This window comes from Natrix helvetica, assembly GCF_964273705.1.
Source record: "Natrix helvetica genome assembly, contig: HAP1_SCAFFOLD_235, whole genome shotgun sequence".
NCBI classification, from domain to species: domain Eukaryota; kingdom Metazoa; phylum Chordata; class Lepidosauria; order Squamata; family Natricidae; genus Natrix; species Natrix helvetica.
This window is the reverse complement of record NW_028113541.1, coordinates 47,501-67,237: the sequence shown is the minus strand read 5'-3', so window position 1 is coordinate 67,237 and position 19,737 is coordinate 47,501. Positions and strand designations below refer to the sequence as shown.

Sequence of the window (19,737 nt, the reverse complement as noted above, 5' to 3'; positions counted from 1 at the left end):
TGAAATAATAGAGAGTGTGGCAGGCCAAAGATCCTAAAAAGGAATATAACTGCAGGCCTGACAGTAAGTGCTATTCTGGGGTTTAAGGAGAGGAAAACAGAAATAAAGATCTCGGGTTTGCTCTTTGCTTGGGGGTGGGGGTGGTGGTTAGTTATTCTTGCTTAGTATCCCGATCAATCCTGAAGTATCCAGCAGGATTGTAGGTCTAATGGCCAATGAGCCAAAAGTTACCCCTGGGTTTTTCACGGGAGAATGTTTATCTGGTCATTGCGGGCATAAAATTGAATAGGTGCAGTGTGTAAAGGGACATGGTGGCTCAGTGGCTAAGATGCTGAGCTTGTTGATCAGAAGTTTGAAAGTTTGGAGGTTCGAATCCCTAGCACCACATAACAGAGTGAGCTCCTGTTACTTGTCCCAGCTTTTGCCAACCTAACAGTTCGAAAGCAGGTAAAAAATGCAAGTAGAAAAATAGGAACCACCTTTGGTGTGAAGGTAACAGCGTTCCATGCACCTTTGTCGTTTAGTCATGCCGGCTACATGACCACGGAAATGTCTTTGGACAGCGCTGGCTCTTGGGCTTTGAAACAGAGAGTCCCTTAGAGTCAGGAACGACTAGCACATATGTGCGAGGGAAACTTTTCCTTTGAAACCAGATGGAGAAGGAAGGGAAATGAATTCAGTCTCCTGACCAGCCATAATTTGGAGGCGATGATTAGCCTGAACGTCGCCCTTTTCATCAAATTTTCTTTTGAAAAGACTAAAAACTTCACAGCATCTTTTTTTTAAAAAAAAATTGGCCTCGGGGTAGCTATTTCTAAAGGGATATTCTGGTAGTTAAATCCCTATTAGACTTCAGCTGTGGATTACAAGTCGGTGGCTGCAGCTGCAAAGCTGATTGGAATGTCTCCTCCCATTTTTCCGCAGTCCTGCATGACAACCAGCTGACACACACGGATCTCAAACCTGAAAACATCTTGTTTGTAAGCTCGGAATTTGACACCTTGTACAATGAGAAAAAGGTGGGTTTCATTTGAAATAGGAAAGCCGCGGAAATGACGGAATATCAGTTTGTGACCGGGCAAGGGAGCAGCTTATGATCAAAGCCATACTCAGGGTGGCAATTTCCCCAGAGTTCAGAAGCTTGAAGGCTGTGTGTAAAATTGCCACTTCCCTCCTCCCCCATCTCCCTGATTCTTCTTGCATAGCAGTTAGGCCTTTTTTTTTTTGGCTGATGTTGAGCCATTTAGCATCTTGTGTTACCTTTGGGGATTTGTGACAGATATCCAGGCAGCAGATGACCGTTTCCCACCTAGTCAGAAAAGAAAGGCTATTCGTATAACATTCCCTTTGAGAATATCACATTTTTGAGAAGGCAATGAATGGACCGGTGGCCTCTCTCCTGCTTTGCAGAACTGTGAAGAGAAATCGATCAGGAACACCTGTATCCGGGTGGCAGACTTCGGAAGCGCCACTTTCGACCATGAGCATCATACCACTATTGTGGCGACTCGGCACTACCGGCCGCCAGAAGTGATTTTGGGTGAGTCGACACTCGTTTTTCCTGTTGATTTCCCCCTTAAGCTAATTTGCTAAATACAGAAGAGAATAAGAATAGAACGGAACAGAAGAATAGAGTGGAATGGAATAGGATTCAGAATAGAATTATTGAATCCTTTATTGGCCATTTCATAATCATAAAATACAGTAATCATAAATCATAAGATGCAACACTCCGTTATAGTCATAGGGTGCTAAATAAGAAATGAACACAAATCATACCATGTTTCCCCGAAAATAAGACAGGGTCCTATTTTCTTTCGACCCCTGAAATAAGCGCTTGGCCTTATTTTCGGGGAGGTCTCATTATTTTTGAGGTGCAGGAGGTGGCGAGCGTGGTCACCTCGTGGCAGCTGCTGCTGTGTTGCAAGATTTTCAGGGAGGGCTTATTTTAGTGCATGCACTCAATGCCCAATTGGGTTTATTATCCAGGGAGGTCTTATTTTGGGGAAAACAAGGTACTTGTTATAAATAAATAATACTAAATAAACAGTCAATATAAATCATAAGCTACAAGTAACAAAGTTATATTCATAAGAAGATATGGAAATAGGAAAAATGAGAAGGATAATAGTAACAGCTCTACTAGGTAGTTCCGCAGTGTTGTGGGAATTAGTTGTTTAGCAGAGTGATGGGACGGGGACTGTCCTTGTGTCTAGATGTTTTGGTGGAGGGGAGATGTTGAAACAGTTTATGTCCAGGATGTGAGGGCTCTGTTGATATTTTCACAGCCCTCTTTCTGGCTCATGCAATATACAGGTCCCCAATGGAAGGCACACTGGTAACAGGAAGCAAAGTGTTTGAAATAAAAAAGACTCGGTGAAGTTTGGACACAAAGACTTGAATGGGGGAGAGAGAATGCAACAATCTTTGTAGACTTCAGTTGTGATCAGAGTTGCATCTATTGTGATTCTGTCCCTTCTTTTGCAGAGCTGGGCTGGGCACAGCCTTGCGATGTCTGGAGCATCGGTTGCATCCTCTTTGAGTATTACCGGGGATTCACACTTTTCCAGGTAAACGGATTTCATTGTCTCTGGATAGATTCAAGTCTTTATGTTTTCTTCTTCTGTGTTAAAAGAGCGAGCGCTTTCTTGCACGCACTTTCAGTGGTGTTTTGTAAACTATAGGTGGTCCTTGTTTAACCGTGGGAATAGCGACTGGAAACTCCACCGCTAAGGGAATTCATAGAGTGTAGTGTCATATCAATGCATCATTAAGCAAATCATTCTGGGTCATTAAGTGAGGACTTCATGTGACCGCAATGTCCGACTTCTTGCTGGCTTCCCCCTTGACTTTGCTTGTTAGAAGCCAGCTGGGAAGAGGTTGTAAGCTGCAGTTGTGCGATTGCAGGATACAGCAGTGCCACGATTGCAATAATTCGACCACAAGGACACCCCGATGGCCAGTTACAAGGAGCTGTCATAAGTACCCTTCATTCAGCACTGTCATAACTTTGAACAAGCGCTGAATTGGTCATGAAGCAAAAACTCCCTGCAATTATCCTTGCCTGTCAATTGCAGTATTCCATCCGTAGTCCATTTGCTAATTGCGTTGATTGTGTCTTACTATGGTTTGGTGACTGGTGTATGGTTGACTTTGGCAGCATTCAACCTGTAGTCTGCTTGACACAAAGAAGAGAAACCCGTCTTGAAGTCGGTGAGAAAATTGCTGATCCTTTTCTTTTGTTTTGCTGAATAGAAATGACGTCCTTTCTTTGACTCCACAGACTCATGAGAACCGAGAACACCTAGTCATGATGGAGAAAATCCTCGGCCAGATGCCACAGCACATGATCCGCAAAACACGGTAGGAGTGCTTGACCCTGAGTAAGTTTGGTCTTTTCAGGAGCAGGAAGTAGGCCATCATCCTCTTGGGAAGGTTGACAACGTAATAGGTTGATCAAGGTTTTTCTGGAAGAGCAACACACGTATTATAAGGAAGCACCAAACCTGTAAATGACAGACTTGCTTACACGGTGTAGTCTTTGTGTAGTCTTTCTCAAAGGGACGTGGTGGCTCAGTGGCTAAGATGCTGAGCTTGTCAATCAGAAAGGTCGGCAGTTTGGTGGTTCGAATCCCGAGCGCCACGTAACGGAGTGAGCTCCCGTGACTTGTCCCAGCTTCTGCCAACCTAGCAGTTCGAAAGCACTTTAAAAATGCAAGTAGAAAAATAGGAACCACCTTTAGTGGGAAGGTAGCGTTCCGTGCGCCTTCAGCATTGAGTCATGCTGGCCACATGACCACGGAGATGTCTTCGGACAGCGCTGGCTCTTTGGCTTTGAAACAGAGATGAGCAGCGCCCCCTAGAATTGGGAACGACTAGCGCATATGTGCGAGGGGAACCTATCTTTACCTAGTGTTTGTATGTTGTAGAGCAGTTTCTACAGCAGTTTTATTTAAGTGCTATGGGGGTTGGGGATGAGTTTTGTGTGTGCTTTCAAACTTGTTTGTCTCAACCCTTAACGTTCGTTTTCTCTTTTCTTTTTTTACAATCAGGAAGCAGAAGTACTTTCACAAAGGGAATTTAGTATGGGACGAGAACACGTCTGATGGAAGATACGTGCAAGAAAACTGCAAACCACTACAGGTAAGTGTTGGGGGGGGGGAATATTATATTTTAATAATATTCTTAATTCATTAAAAACAGTGGGATGTTACCTGAATTCAATTCTCATTATTCCTCTGGAACATTTTCTGAACCAAAATTAGATAAAACGGGAACGTCTTGTGAATGAAAAAAGAGAAGCATTAAATCCACATACCCTAAAATGAGCTGGAAGTGATAACCAAACATCTTGCTACATTTAAGCCCCCTCCCCTTTCCCCAAATCAGAAGACAGGCTGGCATAAAATGTTTTTATTAATCAAGCACAATTTCACTAGACAAGATTCTGATTTGGTTTTTGTTTTGAAGGGTTCGCCCCCTGAAAACTTCCCATCTTGCCTGTTACTACTGTAACCTTTGTAAAGCAGCGGATTATTCCCTACATATTACTGTCCTGTACATATATTGCTAATATATAATAATAATATATACCCCGTTTCCCTCAAAATAAGACCTAATTGGAAAATAAGTCCTACCAGGATTTTTCAGGTTGCTCGTAATATAAGCCCTACCTCCCCAAAAGAAGCCCCAGTTAAGATTGTCAGCTAGATGGATGCATTTAGTACCTTATTTCCCCCCAAATAAGACCTAATGCATCTTTTGGAGCAAAAATTAATATGAGACCCAGTCTTATTTTGGGGGGAACACGGCATATATATTTAAAAATCTTGTTATCACATGAAACACCTCTGACATTTCAAAGGACCTGGAGGTTACACACCTGCCCTTCTGGATCCCTGTCCTGTCTTCTCTCCTCAGGCGTACATGCTCCATAATTCCACCGAGCATCTGCAGCTATTTAACCTGATGATGCAAATGTTAGAGTTTGATCCAGCGCAACGGATCACATTCGGCGAAGCTCTGGTCCACCCCTTCTTCGCCGGCTTGTCTCCAGAGGAACGGCGGCTGACTTGCCGAGACTCCAGCCGTGATTTAAGCAGATGACAAACCGGTAGAGGGGTGCTTCTTACAGGCTATGTAAATACTCTGAGATTAGTCTGACCTCCGCAAAGAACAACATCAGGGGTCCCGTCCCCGGAGCACCATGGACTGCGGTGTTGGTGTGATCTCAAAAATGGACAACGGACGTGGGAGGGGAACCGGGACCGCAGTCCAGAAGCACAGATTTATCTCATAATTTATATGTTGTAAAGTTCAAATAAAGTGTTTCATATTGTTTGATAATTTACTTGTTATGACTGCGTCTAGCTACTTGGACTTCCCTATGGATGGACTTTTACGTTTAACAATAAAAATGGTGGTTTTATATCTTGCCACAAATCCGGGAATTTTACAGTAATGTTTCTTCCCTTGCTGTGTTTTAAGTCCCCCCCCCCCCTTTGGGGGATGGTGTAAAGGAAGACATAGGATCTCGTACTTTGGCGTATTTTTTTGGTCATTCCGCCTTTGTGGCTAATTCAGTGGTGAAATTGGCCTCAAAGACTCTTGCCTTGTAGATCAAAGCTAAACTACAGCTTAACCATTTGAATGATCTATGCTAATATTATCAGCCTGCAAAGTTTTAACTTAAAAATAGTTGTCTTGAGGGAGTGTCTATATACCAAAAGTCGGGATCCACTTACACAACCACCCGAAGATCTTATATCAGTTCAAGCTTGCAGTTTGATCTTCAAAAGATGTACAACTTCCATTAAATTGGAAGTGATGTGCATGGCAATGCTGTAAACACCGCAGTAAGAATCTTGGCATGAAAGTTCTGCCTTAGTCTCCCACTTTTAATTATTTTTTAATTTTAAGCCTAGAGAATGTTCTAGTCGTGAAGGGACTCGCCTCCCTCTCAGAAGGTTTGAGACTTCAATCCTAGGTAGTGGCAGATGTTTCTCTCCTAGGGTGGCAAAGGAAACAAAAATTGCTGTGAACTCTACATTGACATCAGGAAGGGCACCCGGACAGTAAATGCTCAGCATCCTCCCAGTTGCCCTGACTCTATCCCACATTAAGGAATTACAGGGTCGTAAAAAGGGGTTTTTTTATTTATAAAAGGCCTAAATTAGTGTGTGGGCTGAGAGTTCTGGGGGGGGGGCGAGGGGGGAGAAAAGGCCACTTGTTTCCTGCACGGGGAGCGAATGGAAATGAACACGACTTCGCAAGCGAGCTTCTTTATTGCAGTTTAATCATTGCGATTCATGAGAATTCTGCACGGCATCTTTGGAGACGAGAAAAAGGCTGAGCATGGTGGTGGACTTCTTGGAAGTGCCCCACTTCCTTAATACATGGAGCCCCCCCCCCCCTTTGAAATCTAGACGGCGCCTAAGGACCACAGGTACAAGCCCCCCACCCCACTCCCGGTACCAAGAACCGGGTCCCCACAGAGCGTCGTTCAAGAGGAACCAAGCGTCGCTACGACAGCACCGGCAGGAAACTGGCTCATGGGCATTTCAGTGTGCAGGACCACAAATTGTTGCCGGCCCCAGAGGCCTCTTAAAGGTGTCTTCGGCCACCTGACTGCATCACATCCATTCAATCGCTCCAGGCAAACACTGGTGTGCGTGGTCATTCTAAAGGGAAGTAGACCATTGTGCCCAGGTCAAGTGCTTCAATCTTCCTGGACCTTCGTATCCAATGGGAACGGCATGGGCCCAACAAAGCTAGTTCTTTCGTTCTTGTCTCTCACACACACACACACACAAAAGGAATAGCCATCAATCCGCGCATGCTCTTTGCCGTAAGATGCGAATTACGGGTAGAAACCTAAAAGTTGGCACGATTCCCCCTCTGCTCCTCCATCACTCCAGGCGTCCTCGCCACAACTCCACACAACACCGTTCACACAACAGGAGAAGCAAGTGCTAGTGAAGCCGTGAGCAGGGAAATGGAGGCTGGCCCTGGAATGGAGCATGTGACCGCAACCCCAACGGGGACCCAAACATGTGAAGTCCGAGAACACTTGAGCTTGAAAGAGAAAAGGACAATCCAAGCACTAGAAGGAACCCAACTAAATTGTGATCATTTCTCCCGTGATCGTGGAAGGCTGGGGGGCGAGGGAGGGGGACGGGCGCCCAAGCAACCTTTCGCCCCACTCTAGTGCTGGAAACCCCCCGCCCCCCCCAAAAAAACCCAAACCCCCCAAAAGTTAAAAAAGAAAAATCACTGGTAAGGCGACCAAGCAAAGCAGAGCTTCCTGGGGTAGGAGGACATGTCTGCTCATCTTCCCACCATCAACGTGAGCTGCCTTAAGACTCCTCCAGGCAATGAATGGCACAGGAGCACGGGTGGCTCAGCGGAAGGGGAATCTTTACGCTTCTCTTGACCCGCTGCGCTGGCGTTCTTTTCGAGAAGAAACACAGCCCAGAAGTGTAAAAAATTATTTTCCCTTAAGGCGTCCAGAAACATTTCACACGGGCAGGATCCACTGGGTAGCTGGAGGTTTGTCTTCTCCTGGACAACAGGCCAGGTGGTCTCCCCACCCTTTAGGTCGAGTGCAGAGGGATGACAAATTTGCAGCCGAAAGGCGAGTGGTAATTGATGCCCACCTCCTGGAACACTTTCTGGGGGATCCCGATGTCGCACAGGTATAGCCGGCCGGCCCTCTCGCCCAGCGGCAAGGGCAGCCCCAAGGCCAGAGACCACTTGGCGTCAATTTCTTGCTCCATTTCGTTCACGGGAGGGTCCAGGCTGAGGACCGGCGCTCTGTTCTGGTTGGCCCAGTCTACGGCAGCTTTGTACCAAGGCTGGTCCCTCAGGAAAGCGTTTTCGTGGCAATCCAAGCAGTTGATCACTAAGTCGACAGGCGTCTCTGGAAGATCTAAAGTGGAGGGAAGTAAAGAGAGGGCATTAGGCATTCGCACGGTAATCCTGAAAACCGGCCTGCATGTGGGCGCCGGCCAGCTGATTGTTGGTTGCACATGTGCGCTAGTACCCCGAAGTTTGCCTTTTCCGTAGCGTGGCCCTGCTGAGCACGTATGCGCAATGTTTCCGCGTGACCTTTTTCGCGCTCGGGGCCGAAAAGGTTCGCCATCACTGGTATAGAAGGTTTTGCAGAAACCTCTCAAAAAGCCGCATAATCACACAAGCAAAAAAAAAAGGACTTTGGTCTTTATCCTCTTGGTCTAATCTGTCACTTGGGCCCGCGACCAAATTCACCTATTGAGGCTGTATTCCTGAGATGGAAAAGCAAACCAGGATCTCCCCACTAGATGGAGATGGTAAGACTGAAAATGTAACAGGCGGTCAAAATAACTAATGCTTCTCGCATCCAGAAGCTTCCATTGACCTCATCTCCCTTGGCTTCTTCCAGCTGCCCCTCGGACATCAATAAAAATATATCCCAAATCTACCACCATCACCGTCCTGAAACAGGCTGGATTCCAATTTTCATCACCCCACCTTCTTCCTAAGCCTTCTCCTCCCCTTACCCTTAAAACAGCTCTGCTGGCTGGGGAATTCTGGGAGTTGAAGTCCACAAGTCTTAAAGTTCCCAAGTTTGGACACCCCTGCCTTAAAACAAAGACATTTGATTTTAAGAGCCCTTAAAGAGTTTTTTGAAGAGTTGTTGAACTCTGGTGCTGGAGAAGACTCCCGCATTGAGTCCCTTGGACTGCAAGGCCATCCAACCGGTCAGTCCTAGAGGAGATCAACCCTGACTGCTCTTTAGAAGGCCAGATCCTGAAGATGAATCTCAAATACTTTGGCCACCTAATGAGAAGGAAGGATTGACTGGAGAAGAGCCTCATGCTGGGAAAGATGAAGGGCAAAAGAAGAAAGGGACGAGAGAGAATGAGGGGGCTGGATGGAGTCACTGAAGCAGTTGGCGTGAGCTTAAATGGACTCCGGAGGATGGTAGAGGACAGGAAGGCCTGGATTGTATCCCTGTTAATGCAATTTAGGACTGCATTTGCATTTTCGGCTGCTGCCGCGCTCTCTTGGCTCATATTTAACCAGTTGTCCTCTGAGACTCCGAGATCCCTTGCAATTCTGCAACCGTCGTATTCATTGTATCATTTAAAAGGCCTACATTTGCACTTACCTTTAATGCTGGACACCTGCTGCCCTTGCGTCTTGCTGAAGAGGGTCAGCTCGTTGGTGATGGATTCCAGCATCTTGACGAAATTGGGGAGGAAGAGGATGACGTCCACTTCGTGATTGGAGAGGTGCCGGCCGCAGCTAATCCCCTGGGCCCCTTTCACATGAGGGCCACACAACAAGGCCACGGTAGGTCGCTGGTGAATGTTTTTAGGGTTCAGCCTGAAAGGGAACAAGGATTCGGTTTTCTTAAGGGTGAATTTGCAGATGAAGGTGCCGAGGAGAAAACGTGTCCCTTTCTCTAGGAAAAGGAACGAAGTAGCTGCAGGCTATTTGGGCTGCCTATAATTTGGCAGTTCGAATCTCACCAGGCTCAAGGTTGACTCAGCCTTCCCTCCTTCTGAGGTGGGTAAAATGAGGACCCAGGCTTTGGGGGGCAAGAGGCTGACTCTGTAAACCACTTAGAGAGGGCTATAAAGTACTATAAAGTGTTATATACACGTCTAAGTGATATAGTTCTTTCTTTCTTTCCTCCCTCCCTCCCTTACTTCCCTCCCTCTGGTTGGAATACAGTATTGCAGGCTAACTCTGCCGACTGCCACCAGTTCGATATTCAGTGGCTCAAGGTTAACTCAACCTTACAATATGCCGACTCCGTAAACTGCTTAGAGAGGGCTATAAAAGTACTGTGAAGCGGCATATAAACTCTATATTGCCAAAAGTATTCGCTCACCCATCCAAATAACCAGAATCAGGTGTTCCAATCACTTCCATGGCCACAGGTGTATAAAACCAAGTACCTAGGCATGCAGACTATTTTTTACACACATTTGTGAAAGAAGGGGTCGCTCTCAGGAGCTCAGTGAATTCCAGCGTGGAACTGTGATGGAATGCCACCTGTGCAACAAATTCAGTCGTGAAATTTCCTCGCTCCTAAATATTCCACAGTCAACTGTCAGCTGTCTTATAAGAACGTGGAAGTGTTTGGGAACGACAGCAACTCAGCCACGAAGTGGTAGGCCACGTAAACTCGTCCAACATCAGTGTGTGACCTCACAAATGCACTTCTGGAAGAGTGGTCAAAAATTCCCATAAACACACTCCTGAACCTTGTGGACAGCCTTCCCAGAAGAGTTGAAGCTGTTACAGCTGCCAAGAGTGGACCGACGTCATATTGAACCCTATGGATTAGGAATGAGATGTCACTTACAGTAAGTTCATATGCGAGAAAAGGCAGGTGAGCGAATACTTTGGGCAATATACTACAAGTCTGTGCTATAGCTTTCCTTCCTTCCTTCCTTCCTTCCTTCCTCCCTCCCTCCCTCCCTCCCTCCCTCCCTCCCAGTGGTTACAATGCAGTATTGCAGGCTAACTCTGCCAACTGCCACCAGTTCGATCCTGAGTGGCTCAAAGTTAACTCAACCTTCCATCCTTGCAAGGTTGGTAAAATGAGGACCCAGATTATTGAGGGGCAATATGCCGACTCCGTAAACTGCCTAGAGAGGGCTGCAAAAGCACTGTGAAGCGGTATATAAGCCTAAGTGCTAAAGCTATTATTACCTATTGGGTCCTCCGAGCAAACTCAGGGCCATCTGGCTGGCGCAGACCCCCGTCATTTCCAACCTCCGTTCGAGAGTCAAGCCGTGTTTCTCGGCCACGGAAAGCAGCTTTTTGTGCAGCTCGTAAGAGACGCTGGGGACTACCAAGCCAGAATCTGAAATGCAGAATTGGAAGAGAGTTATCAAGAGACCCTGAGCAAAAGGAGCAGGGAAGATCCATAACCCAAGATGAGGTCAGGTTTAAGCAACAAAACCGGACCCTTTCCAACTTGGCCATCTCACCCCAGAGTTCTTTAGGACCGTCGACACAATGAGTTGCTTTTTCGGTCACATAAAGCTTAAGGAACTACGGGCGCTCCCAATTCTATACGCCAGCACGTAAACGAGTTTGAAAGAGACTTAGGCAGGTTTCAGAGCTGATGTACATAATCCATACCTTCAAGAAGCAGGTGGCCCTCCAGATGTGACTGAACTAGCGTTACCAACACCTCCGTCATGCTAAAAAAAAGGGGGTTACTGAGAAATTCTTCAGCTACCAGAGCCCATTGTTACAGATTAACAGAGTTGGAAGGGACCTTGTAGGTCATCTAGTCCAAGCCACCCACCCACCCCAAGCAGGAGACCCTACACCATTTCTGACAAATGGCAGTCCTGTCTCTTCTTTGAAGCTCCCACAACTTCTGAAGGCAACTTCTGTTCCATGGGTTGATTGTTCTCTCTCTCGGAACGTTCCTCCTTATTTCTAATTTTTTTTAATCTCTCCCTGTTCAGTTTCCATCCATTATTCCTTGTCTGGCCTTTGGGTGCCTTGGAAAATAGCTCGACCCCCTCCTCTCTGTGGCAGCCCCTCAAATACAAGAACGTCCTTCCTTCCTTAACGTATAGCTACAGCAAAGAAATAGGGTGATTATTCTGCAAGAATATTTCATTAGCCTCAATGCCAAATCTTTAGGGGGCCACAAGATTGGGTTTTTTTAAAATCGTGATTGAATCTGGTTTGGTTTTGGCTTGAGAGAGATGGGTGATCGCAATCAAATCGAAGTGAACGGTGACTTCTGAACCCAGCTGGCAACAACAGGTGGTTTAATGTCTCTTGTGACAAACTTATTACACTGAGAGAGAGACCGAGCCGTGTGTAGTTGGACCTTGCGTGTTCACAGCCAATTAAAGTCCCCACCTTATCTTTATCGGCTTTATTACATTAAGTATCAATGCTGCGGCTACTTTGTTCTTGAAACTCAGACTACAACAGTGATAACCTGATTGCAAAAGAAAGAGTCTTGCATGTTCAAAGTCAGAGAGACACCTACCCCCAACAAGACTGGCAAAAATGTTTAGCAACCCATCTACATAATGCTGGGGACTGTAATCAGTCCCCGGCACATACTATCACATATGGTGGACATGCAACAAAGCAAGAAAAGATTGGGAGAAATTACATAATTGGCTGGAAGAGATAACGAAAAAGAATATACATTTGAAGCTGGAATTATATCTGTTGGGGATAATACCAGAGGGGTTACGATAAAGGGACCACGCATTTAGTTTTACATATACTGACAGCAGCAAGGATTATATTTGCCAAATACTGGAAAAATGAAAACACTCCGCCAGATGAGGAAGCAATTCAGAAGATTTCAGAATGTGCTGAAATGGATAGGCTAACTTTTTAAATTAAAGATAAGAGAAGATTCAGAATATTTACCTGACACAGAACAGTTTCTATGAGTGGCTAGAGAAGTGGGTCAGAATTAGAGGAAAAAGGACTGTGAATGCCTGTATTGAAACAGAGATGGTTTTCAACTATTGATAATTTACAAAAGGTAAATAGGCCAAGATATAAGAAAAACCCAGTTTAAACTATTTGGTTGCAATTATAGTTAATACAAGTGTTATCATATTATAGTTACTGTTATGAGTTCATGCGTTAATATTTACCAAGGTGTTTTAAATTATTACTATTATTATGGTCTTTGTCTGTGTAACTGACATCCTCGGTATTCGTACGCTGTATTCAAAAATGCTATAAATAAAAAGGAATATTGAAAAAAACAGGGTAGGTCAGGGGTGTCCAAACTTGGGAACTTTAAGACTTGTGGACTTCAACTCCCAGAATTCCCCAGCCAGCCATGCTGGCTGGGGAATTCTAGGAGTTGAAGTCCACAAGTCTTAAAAGTTTCCAAGTTTGGACACCCCTGGGGTAGGTAGTCCTCAAGTGGTCATTAAGGGGCCACCACAAAGAAGAAGGGAGGTCAACCTATTCTCCAAAGTACCAGGAGGCAGGACCAGAAACAATGGATGGAAACCAATCAAGGAGAGAAGCAGCCTGGGATTAAAGAGGAATTTCCTGTCCACGGGAACAATTAATCAGTGGAACGGCTTTTGCCTCCAGAAACTGGGGGGGCTCCACGACTGGACATGTTCAAGAAGAGATGGGACCACCTTTTGTCTGGAATAGGACAAGGCAGTGATGGCAAGCCTTTTCGGCACCGAGTGCCCAAACCGAAAGGCGTGTGCATACATGTGCATTTGCGTGCACCAGAGTGCTGAAAACCCGAAGACCAGCTGGCCAGGATGCGCATGGCTCTTTTTTGGCCATTTGTCGGTCCATTTTTGGGGGCCAAAAACAGCCTGAAAACGGTCTGAAAACACCCCTGCAAATGGCCTGTTTTTTAACCATTTTCCAGTGCTCCAGCGCCTGCGAAGACCAGCTGGCGTCGGCCTGTCTGCCCACAGAGAGAGCTCTGCATGCCACCTCTGGCATGTGTGCCATAGCTTCGCTATTAGAGGTGTAGGGCTGGACTAGCAGGGGGTTGGACTAGAAGACCGCCAAAGCCCCTTCCAACTCTGTTACTGTTATTCTGTTAACAAACCGGTTTTAAGTGCAAACCTGCGCTGGGCACCGTTTGGGAAGCAAGCGCGGAGCCACCGGTTGTAACCTGAGGACGACCTGTACTGCCTCTGGGCCCCAAAAGGCTCAGGTGAATGGAGGGCGTGCAGGGCTGGGCTACTCTCCAAGGGAAACGGGCCTCTTGCGACATTCTCGTTTTGTTGCTGGCCTTGCGTGCCTCCGCAGCTCTTGGCTCCTAATAGCCCTTCATGTAAAGGGATCTTGTTGGGAACACGAGAAAAGATAAGGTGTGCGATTACACCGCCCTGCTGCACGCAAGGATGGGGCTGCGCTAGAGCTGGACGGTGTTTTGTTCTGGGACCGGGAGCGTGAGAGGATTCCCCTCCCTGCTTCTCACTCACGCAAGGACAACCAGTCGGACCAGCTTATCACAACCAGACAGTCTTAAATAAACTCAGTAAAGGCGGTGGCACAAGGTAGCGTGTAAAGCTGGAGGGAAAAAATTCATATATATATATATATATATTTATGTAGGTAATTACAGAGCTGCAAGTGGAGGTTGGCCGGGAGCCAGACTTAAATTACACCGGGGCTGGGAGATAGGAGAACGAATCAACTTAGGATATGGATATGGTATCGCCGGGGTTGCCGACTCCAAGGGAGATGCTGCTGACGCAGCTCTGCAGGGGGCACCGAACGGAGCCGTTACACTTCCTTTGCTGGGCTCCTGCTTTTCTCCCCCTCTTCTAAATTCCAATTTATTCCAAATCCTCCCCCCCCATTTGTCCTGCATGGCCTTATCACGATTGCTGGCTTTGATTGGTTGCCTGCAACCCTAATGGGATTTTTGCCCGCACAAACCACTTTTCCTCCACTTGGCCGCGGTCAGCCTCAATTTAAACGGGTCCTGAGAGAATCACGGCTCTGCTTGGAGGCCTAATCTGATTTGCCAGAGGCAACTGGGCCGCCATTCAGAGGATCACCAGGGCCAGCAGTGGCCGGATACATCCTCTCCCTCCAATCACTTCTTTGTGGAGAAGATCTAAAGTTACATCTACTCTCCCCCCTTATAACTATAACCTCTATAATCTCTCCCCACTTATGACTAAAACCATGTTGCTTGTATCTTTCAATTTATATCGTTTTTATTTGTTTCCTATTATGATTTGATAGCTTATCAGTAACCTTTGACTATCACTAAGTGTTGCATCTTATGATTCTTGATGAATGTATTCTGCACCAAAGACAAATTCCTTGTCTGTCCAAACACACTTGGTCAATAAAAAATTCTATTCTATCTAAAGTAGATTGAGAGTAGCCACATTGGTAAAGGTCGTAACATGGGGCAAAACAGTTCTGACCGAGGCTTCCCAAGAGCAGGAAGCAAACTCCTGGTCCCAACAAAAACCCCTTTTATTAATTGACTGTGAATTCTGCTCATTCACATCCAGCAAAGTCTTTCGAGGGAGGATTTACAGTCACAGACCTTCTCTAGCTTGGAGAGCTGCCAGGCCGATATCTGCTGAACTTGGCCAGGAGTCTCGGAGAGTCACAGCCAATTAAGCGAACTAATTGTCTCCTGCAAACTCCCCTCCCGTCGCTCCGCTTTTATTTCCTCTGGGAGGGGCCATTCAATGTCCACATGTGACCTTACTCCCAAGGCGACCCGTTCTTTAGCTGTTCCCTTCGTCTGCCAACCCTGCGCATGCGCACACTGGGAACAGGCTCCAGCTGTTCTTCTGCCTCACTGATGTCTGACTCTGAAGGCAGCTGATAACTGGCATAGGGCTTTAGCTCCATCTCTGCCTCCGACACAGAGCCCTCATCAGAGCCTTCCCCAGACTCCAGGACTGGCCCAGGTTCCTCCCCAACCTCCTCACTGTCTGAATCAGCTGCCATCTCCGCTGGTGGGCCACAACAAAAACTTACTTAACAACAGAAATATTCGGCTCAATTGGGGTCGCAAGCTGAGGACTACCTATATTACACCTTCCTTTTCAAAGCACACAGACACACACCCAAATAATTTCCTAAGGTTTATGGGAAGCCCTCGGCCTACGGCCTCAGTTCAGCCAAAATTTATGTTGCTAAGCAGGACAGTCGTCAGGCGGGTTTTGCCCCGTGTTACGATCTCCCTTGCCATTGTTGTTAAGTGAGTCACTGCAGTTGTTAAGTTAGCAACGTGGCTGTTAAGGGAATCTGGGTTCTCCTTTGCTTGTCAGGAGGTCACAAAAAGGGACAGTGGGACACTGCGACCATCATAAATATGAGCCAGTTGCCGAGTGTCTGAATTTTGATCACGTGACGGGGATGCTACAACGGTGGTTATTGTGAAAAACAGTCATAAAACAATTTTGCTCTGTGCCATTTTGACTCCGAATGGTCACTAAGCAAAGGGCTGTAAGTCGAGGACTACCTGTGATTGCGAAAACCCCCAACGTACCGGTGCAGAACTCTTTGCTCGCCTGTGGGACGGTGATCCTCCTGTAGACGATGGGATCAGACTCCAAGATGTTCTCGTCGTGGCGATAGCGGCCGGCCGCCTTCTCGCTCGGCGTGCCCCGGGAGCGGGTCCCGCCCTTCCTCTCGTAGGTTTCTATCTCCTCAAACACAGCGGCCTTGTCGAAAAGGGCCAGGTTGCCCTCAAAGTCAAAATCGGTGTCCGGAATCTCTTCGATGTCGTCCCCAAAACACTCGTCGTCCTTGTTCTTCATCTGCCCATTCTTCATGCTGCTTTTTTTCGGGGTTACCTGGTTGGGGTGACGGCTACTGGACGACCCTGAGGGGAAAAGGCAACGGGGGGTCAGAGGAGCCAGGGATTTGCTTATGAGGGCAGAGTCAAAGGCAGGGGTCCCCCAATCCCCGGGCCGTAGCATAACAAAAACCGGAAAAACCTCTCCACACGAACCAGTGTTCTGACCCTCTGAAGTTAACTCAAAGATTCCTTTATTGGGAGCGCCAGAAGCCCCGGCAAAGAGTTTCTCTCTCAACAAGTCTGGTCAGCCGGAAGATGAATAGTTGTCTGCCATATCTATTCATCTCCGCCTCCTGCCTTTTATCCCCAGAGCTAGGATGGGGCTTTGCTAGCAGCGGTGGCTCTTCCGTCCCAAGGACCGGCCCATAGATTTCCACTGCTCTCCTCTCCTCTGCCTTCTGCACATCACGCGTCAGGCACTGGACCCAACTGTTCCTCCTCTTCCTCATCAGCCACCTCCAGACCTGGGGGCTGTTGATTCTCCATCTGAGAGCTGACTCATGACCCAGCCTCTGCCCCACCCTCTCTCTACCAGCTCCATTCCCTTTTCCCCCTCGGAGCTCTCAGGTTGCCCTGATGCTGACTCTGACCCCCATGCCTCCTCTTCCTCCTCTGATTTGGCTGCTGGAGGGGCTGGCGACTGATAGGTCACAACAACTGGTCCCTGGTGTCCCAAAGGTTGGGGGGGGGGGGGATATCATAGAGAAAGCAGGCAAGAGCAACAGATCGTAATCACAGCCACGCCAAGGTGGGACCATCGAGACCCCCCCAAAAAAAGAAGTCCTAAGAGAGACTCACACGAGTTGTGCCTGCGGCGAAAGTTCTTGGATGGGTTCAAGGCTTCCATGTGTCGGTCCATGTAGCTCTTAGAACAGGGGTGCAGCTGGGGAGAAAGAACAACTTCTTGGGTCTTCGCGTCAGTCCTCCTGGGGATGTTCTGTGGGGCACTGCTAGGCTTCTTCAGCAATTTGCCAGTGCCGTTCTGACTGGCACCTCCCGGACCCTCGACAGCGGGAATGCCAAGGTCGGGGTGCTGGAAGTCTCCACATTGTCCGTTATCGCCAAGGCCTGGAATCTCCAGGATCTTCAGCTCAGTGATATCCCCAGCCCTAAATGTGGGAAGGGGACCAGAGATGAGGTTAATTGGCCGCAGTGCTTGCCTCTCATCACATCCTCTGCCCTGTTCGGCTGACTTTTAGCCAGCGCAGGGTAGAAAAGGAAGATCTACGCCTCTTGAGGGCTACGGGATGGGAACGAGTGCTGTGCAGGAGCATAAATCATCCTGGTTCGTAGCTGAACTATCAGAAACTACACTGGCAGAAGAACCTTTCCCAAAATATAAACATGGTTAAGTGGAGAGGGGAAAAAAAGTGGCAAGCTTGTGAAACCTTTTCTCTTAAGATCAGTAGTTGTAAACCATGTTGAGGTGCTCCTGCAACAAGCCATTATTAACTCACTTTAAGAATGGACAGACTTCCAGGCGGCTGGGTTTTCCAAATAATCCATCTCCCTTATAAACATATTGCCCAACACAAAAAGGATAGCAACTCAATTTGACATCAGCTAGAAGCCTTGAAAACCTAAAGCATAAACTTCATGCACTATAAACCTGCAACGCTCCCTGCGATGTGTATTTTCAGAAAAAAATCTACAACAGTTTTCAAGTCTCAATGAAGCGGCTTGAGGAGGAGCGTTTACCTGAAAGTAACCTCCGGAACCAAACATTTGACTCCGTTATGGAAAGGCCGTGTGAGTGAAATTGTCTGGCTCGCTTGATTCACCGCAGACACCCTTCCCTGGTAGACTCCCAAGCTGTCTCCACAGCTGATCGAGACGATGCTTCCAAGCCAATCCATGGCCATGATTTCTGGGATTGCTGCAAAACAACCAAAGGGGTGATGAGCTAACATATATCGCAATAGAAGGGAATATCTGTAGTTCAGAGAGGGAGGGAGGAGGTGTGGTGCCCTTGTTGTTCTCTCAACTTGGGTGATTTTCTTGCAGGCGTTTCATTACCCATCTAGGGAACATCATCAGTGCCAGAAGGCAAAGTGGTTCGTGGAGTGGAGAAGGACTGTGGGCTTCTTGATGCTCTCTGAGCTTGGTTGCTCTGCTGATGTTGCAGGTGATGAAATGCCTGCAAGCGAACCGCAAGGCTCAGAGAGCACCATGGGCTCTTAGAAATAATTCGTGTTATACCTTTGTCTGCAAGGATTACATCTTCTTTTATCCACTACCAAACATCCTGGCGTGCATATCCAAGCGACTGCCCAAACTTATTCAATCGGTTTAGCGGTCTGTTCTGTCCGCCCATCATTCCATTCACCAGTCCCTTTCTATGCCCATCCGCCTATTCATCCGTCAACCTGTTATCTGTCCATCCGCCCGTCCATCTACCTCTCCGACAGACAGGCAGTTGGACAGACAAGGCATGCTGGCTGGGAGTTCGGGGAGCTGTTGTCCACAGGCATTGAAACTGGCTGAGGTTGCAAGGTTGCAAAGCCTGCACTGGAACCCAGAGCCCATCTTTGGACAATCTCTTTAATTCACAGAGCTGGGGGGGGGGGCTCCTCAATTGAATAGAATAGCAGAGTTGGAAGGGACATTGGAGGTCTTCTAGTCCAACCCTCTGCTCAAGCAGGAAACCCTACACCACTTCAGACAAATGGTTGTCCAATCTCTTCTTAAAAACCTCCACTGATGGAGGATCCACAGTTTCTGGAGGCAAGTTGTTCCACTGATGAATTGTTCTCACTCTCAGGAAATTTCTCCTTAGTTCTAAGTTGCTTTTCTCCTTGATTAGTTTCCACCCATTGCTTCTTCTCCTGCCTTCTGGTACTTTGGAGAATAGCTTGACTCCCTCTTCTTTGTGGCAACCCCTGAGATATTGGAAGACTTCCATCATGTCACCCCTAGTCCTTAAACGAGACCTACCCAAAGTTCCTGCAACCGTTCTTCATATGTTTTAGCCTCCAGTCCTCTAATCACCTTTGTTGCTCTTCTCTGCACTCTTTCTAGAGTCTCCACATCTTTTTTACATTGTGGCAACCAAAACTGAGTGCAGGATTCCAAGTGTGGCCTTATAAAGTGGCATTAAGACTTCAAGTGACCTTGATTCTATCCCTCTGTTTATGAACTTAGGGGGGAGTCAAAGTTCAATGGGGAGGGGGGACTCCCCTAACTGGTAAGTTCCCTTTTAGAGGGAGGGAAAGCCACCCCCAGGACCATCGTGGCAAGCAACGTGGGGATTCGAACCCGGGTCTTCGCCTCTCCATCCTGGCCTATGAAACTGGGGGAGGAGTGACGTCACTCCCCTCCCAAAGGGGGCGTGGCCGCTCCTCTCGCGCCTCTGCCTGAACAGCCCCGCAGGCGGGAGAGCGGCGGGGCAGCCGCGGCCCTGGCCCTCGGAGAGACGGAGAGGGGCGCCG

At 47.5% G+C, this 19,737-nt stretch overlaps 2 protein-coding genes across 2 annotated transcripts in view; one reads left to right on the top strand and one right to left on the bottom strand.

The window, feature by feature from the left end:
• Positions 1-820: 820 nt before the first annotated feature.
• On the top strand, positions 821-5,350 carry LOC309382347 (dual specificity protein kinase CLK3-like; the record flags this gene model as incomplete). The annotated part of the gene is made up of 6 exons (XM_081971852.1): positions 821-1,019; positions 1,411-1,540; positions 2,488-2,570; positions 3,284-3,363; positions 4,053-4,143; positions 4,921-5,350. Coding segments are annotated over 6 exons (769 nt in total), but the record flags the coding sequence as incomplete, so codon positions are not given.
• Positions 5,351-6,425: 1,075 nt separating this feature from the next.
• Positions 6,426-19,737, bottom strand: part of LOC309382346 (enhancer of mRNA-decapping protein 3) — a 13,508-nt gene continuing 196 nt past the window's right edge. The window contains exons 2-7 of the mRNA XM_081971851.1: positions 18,008-18,185; positions 17,108-17,418; positions 15,998-16,333; positions 10,705-10,858; positions 9,149-9,366; positions 6,426-7,927 (exon numbers count right to left, since the gene is read on the bottom strand). Coding sequence (XP_081827977.1) covers positions 7,593-7,927; positions 9,149-9,366; positions 10,705-10,858; positions 15,998-16,333; positions 17,108-17,418; positions 18,008-18,171 — 1,518 coding nt within the window. The 5' untranslated portion in view covers positions 18,172-18,185 and the 3' untranslated portion in view covers positions 6,426-7,592. The remainder of the gene's footprint in view (positions 7,928-9,148; positions 9,367-10,704; positions 10,859-15,997; positions 16,334-17,107; positions 17,419-18,007; positions 18,186-19,737) is intronic.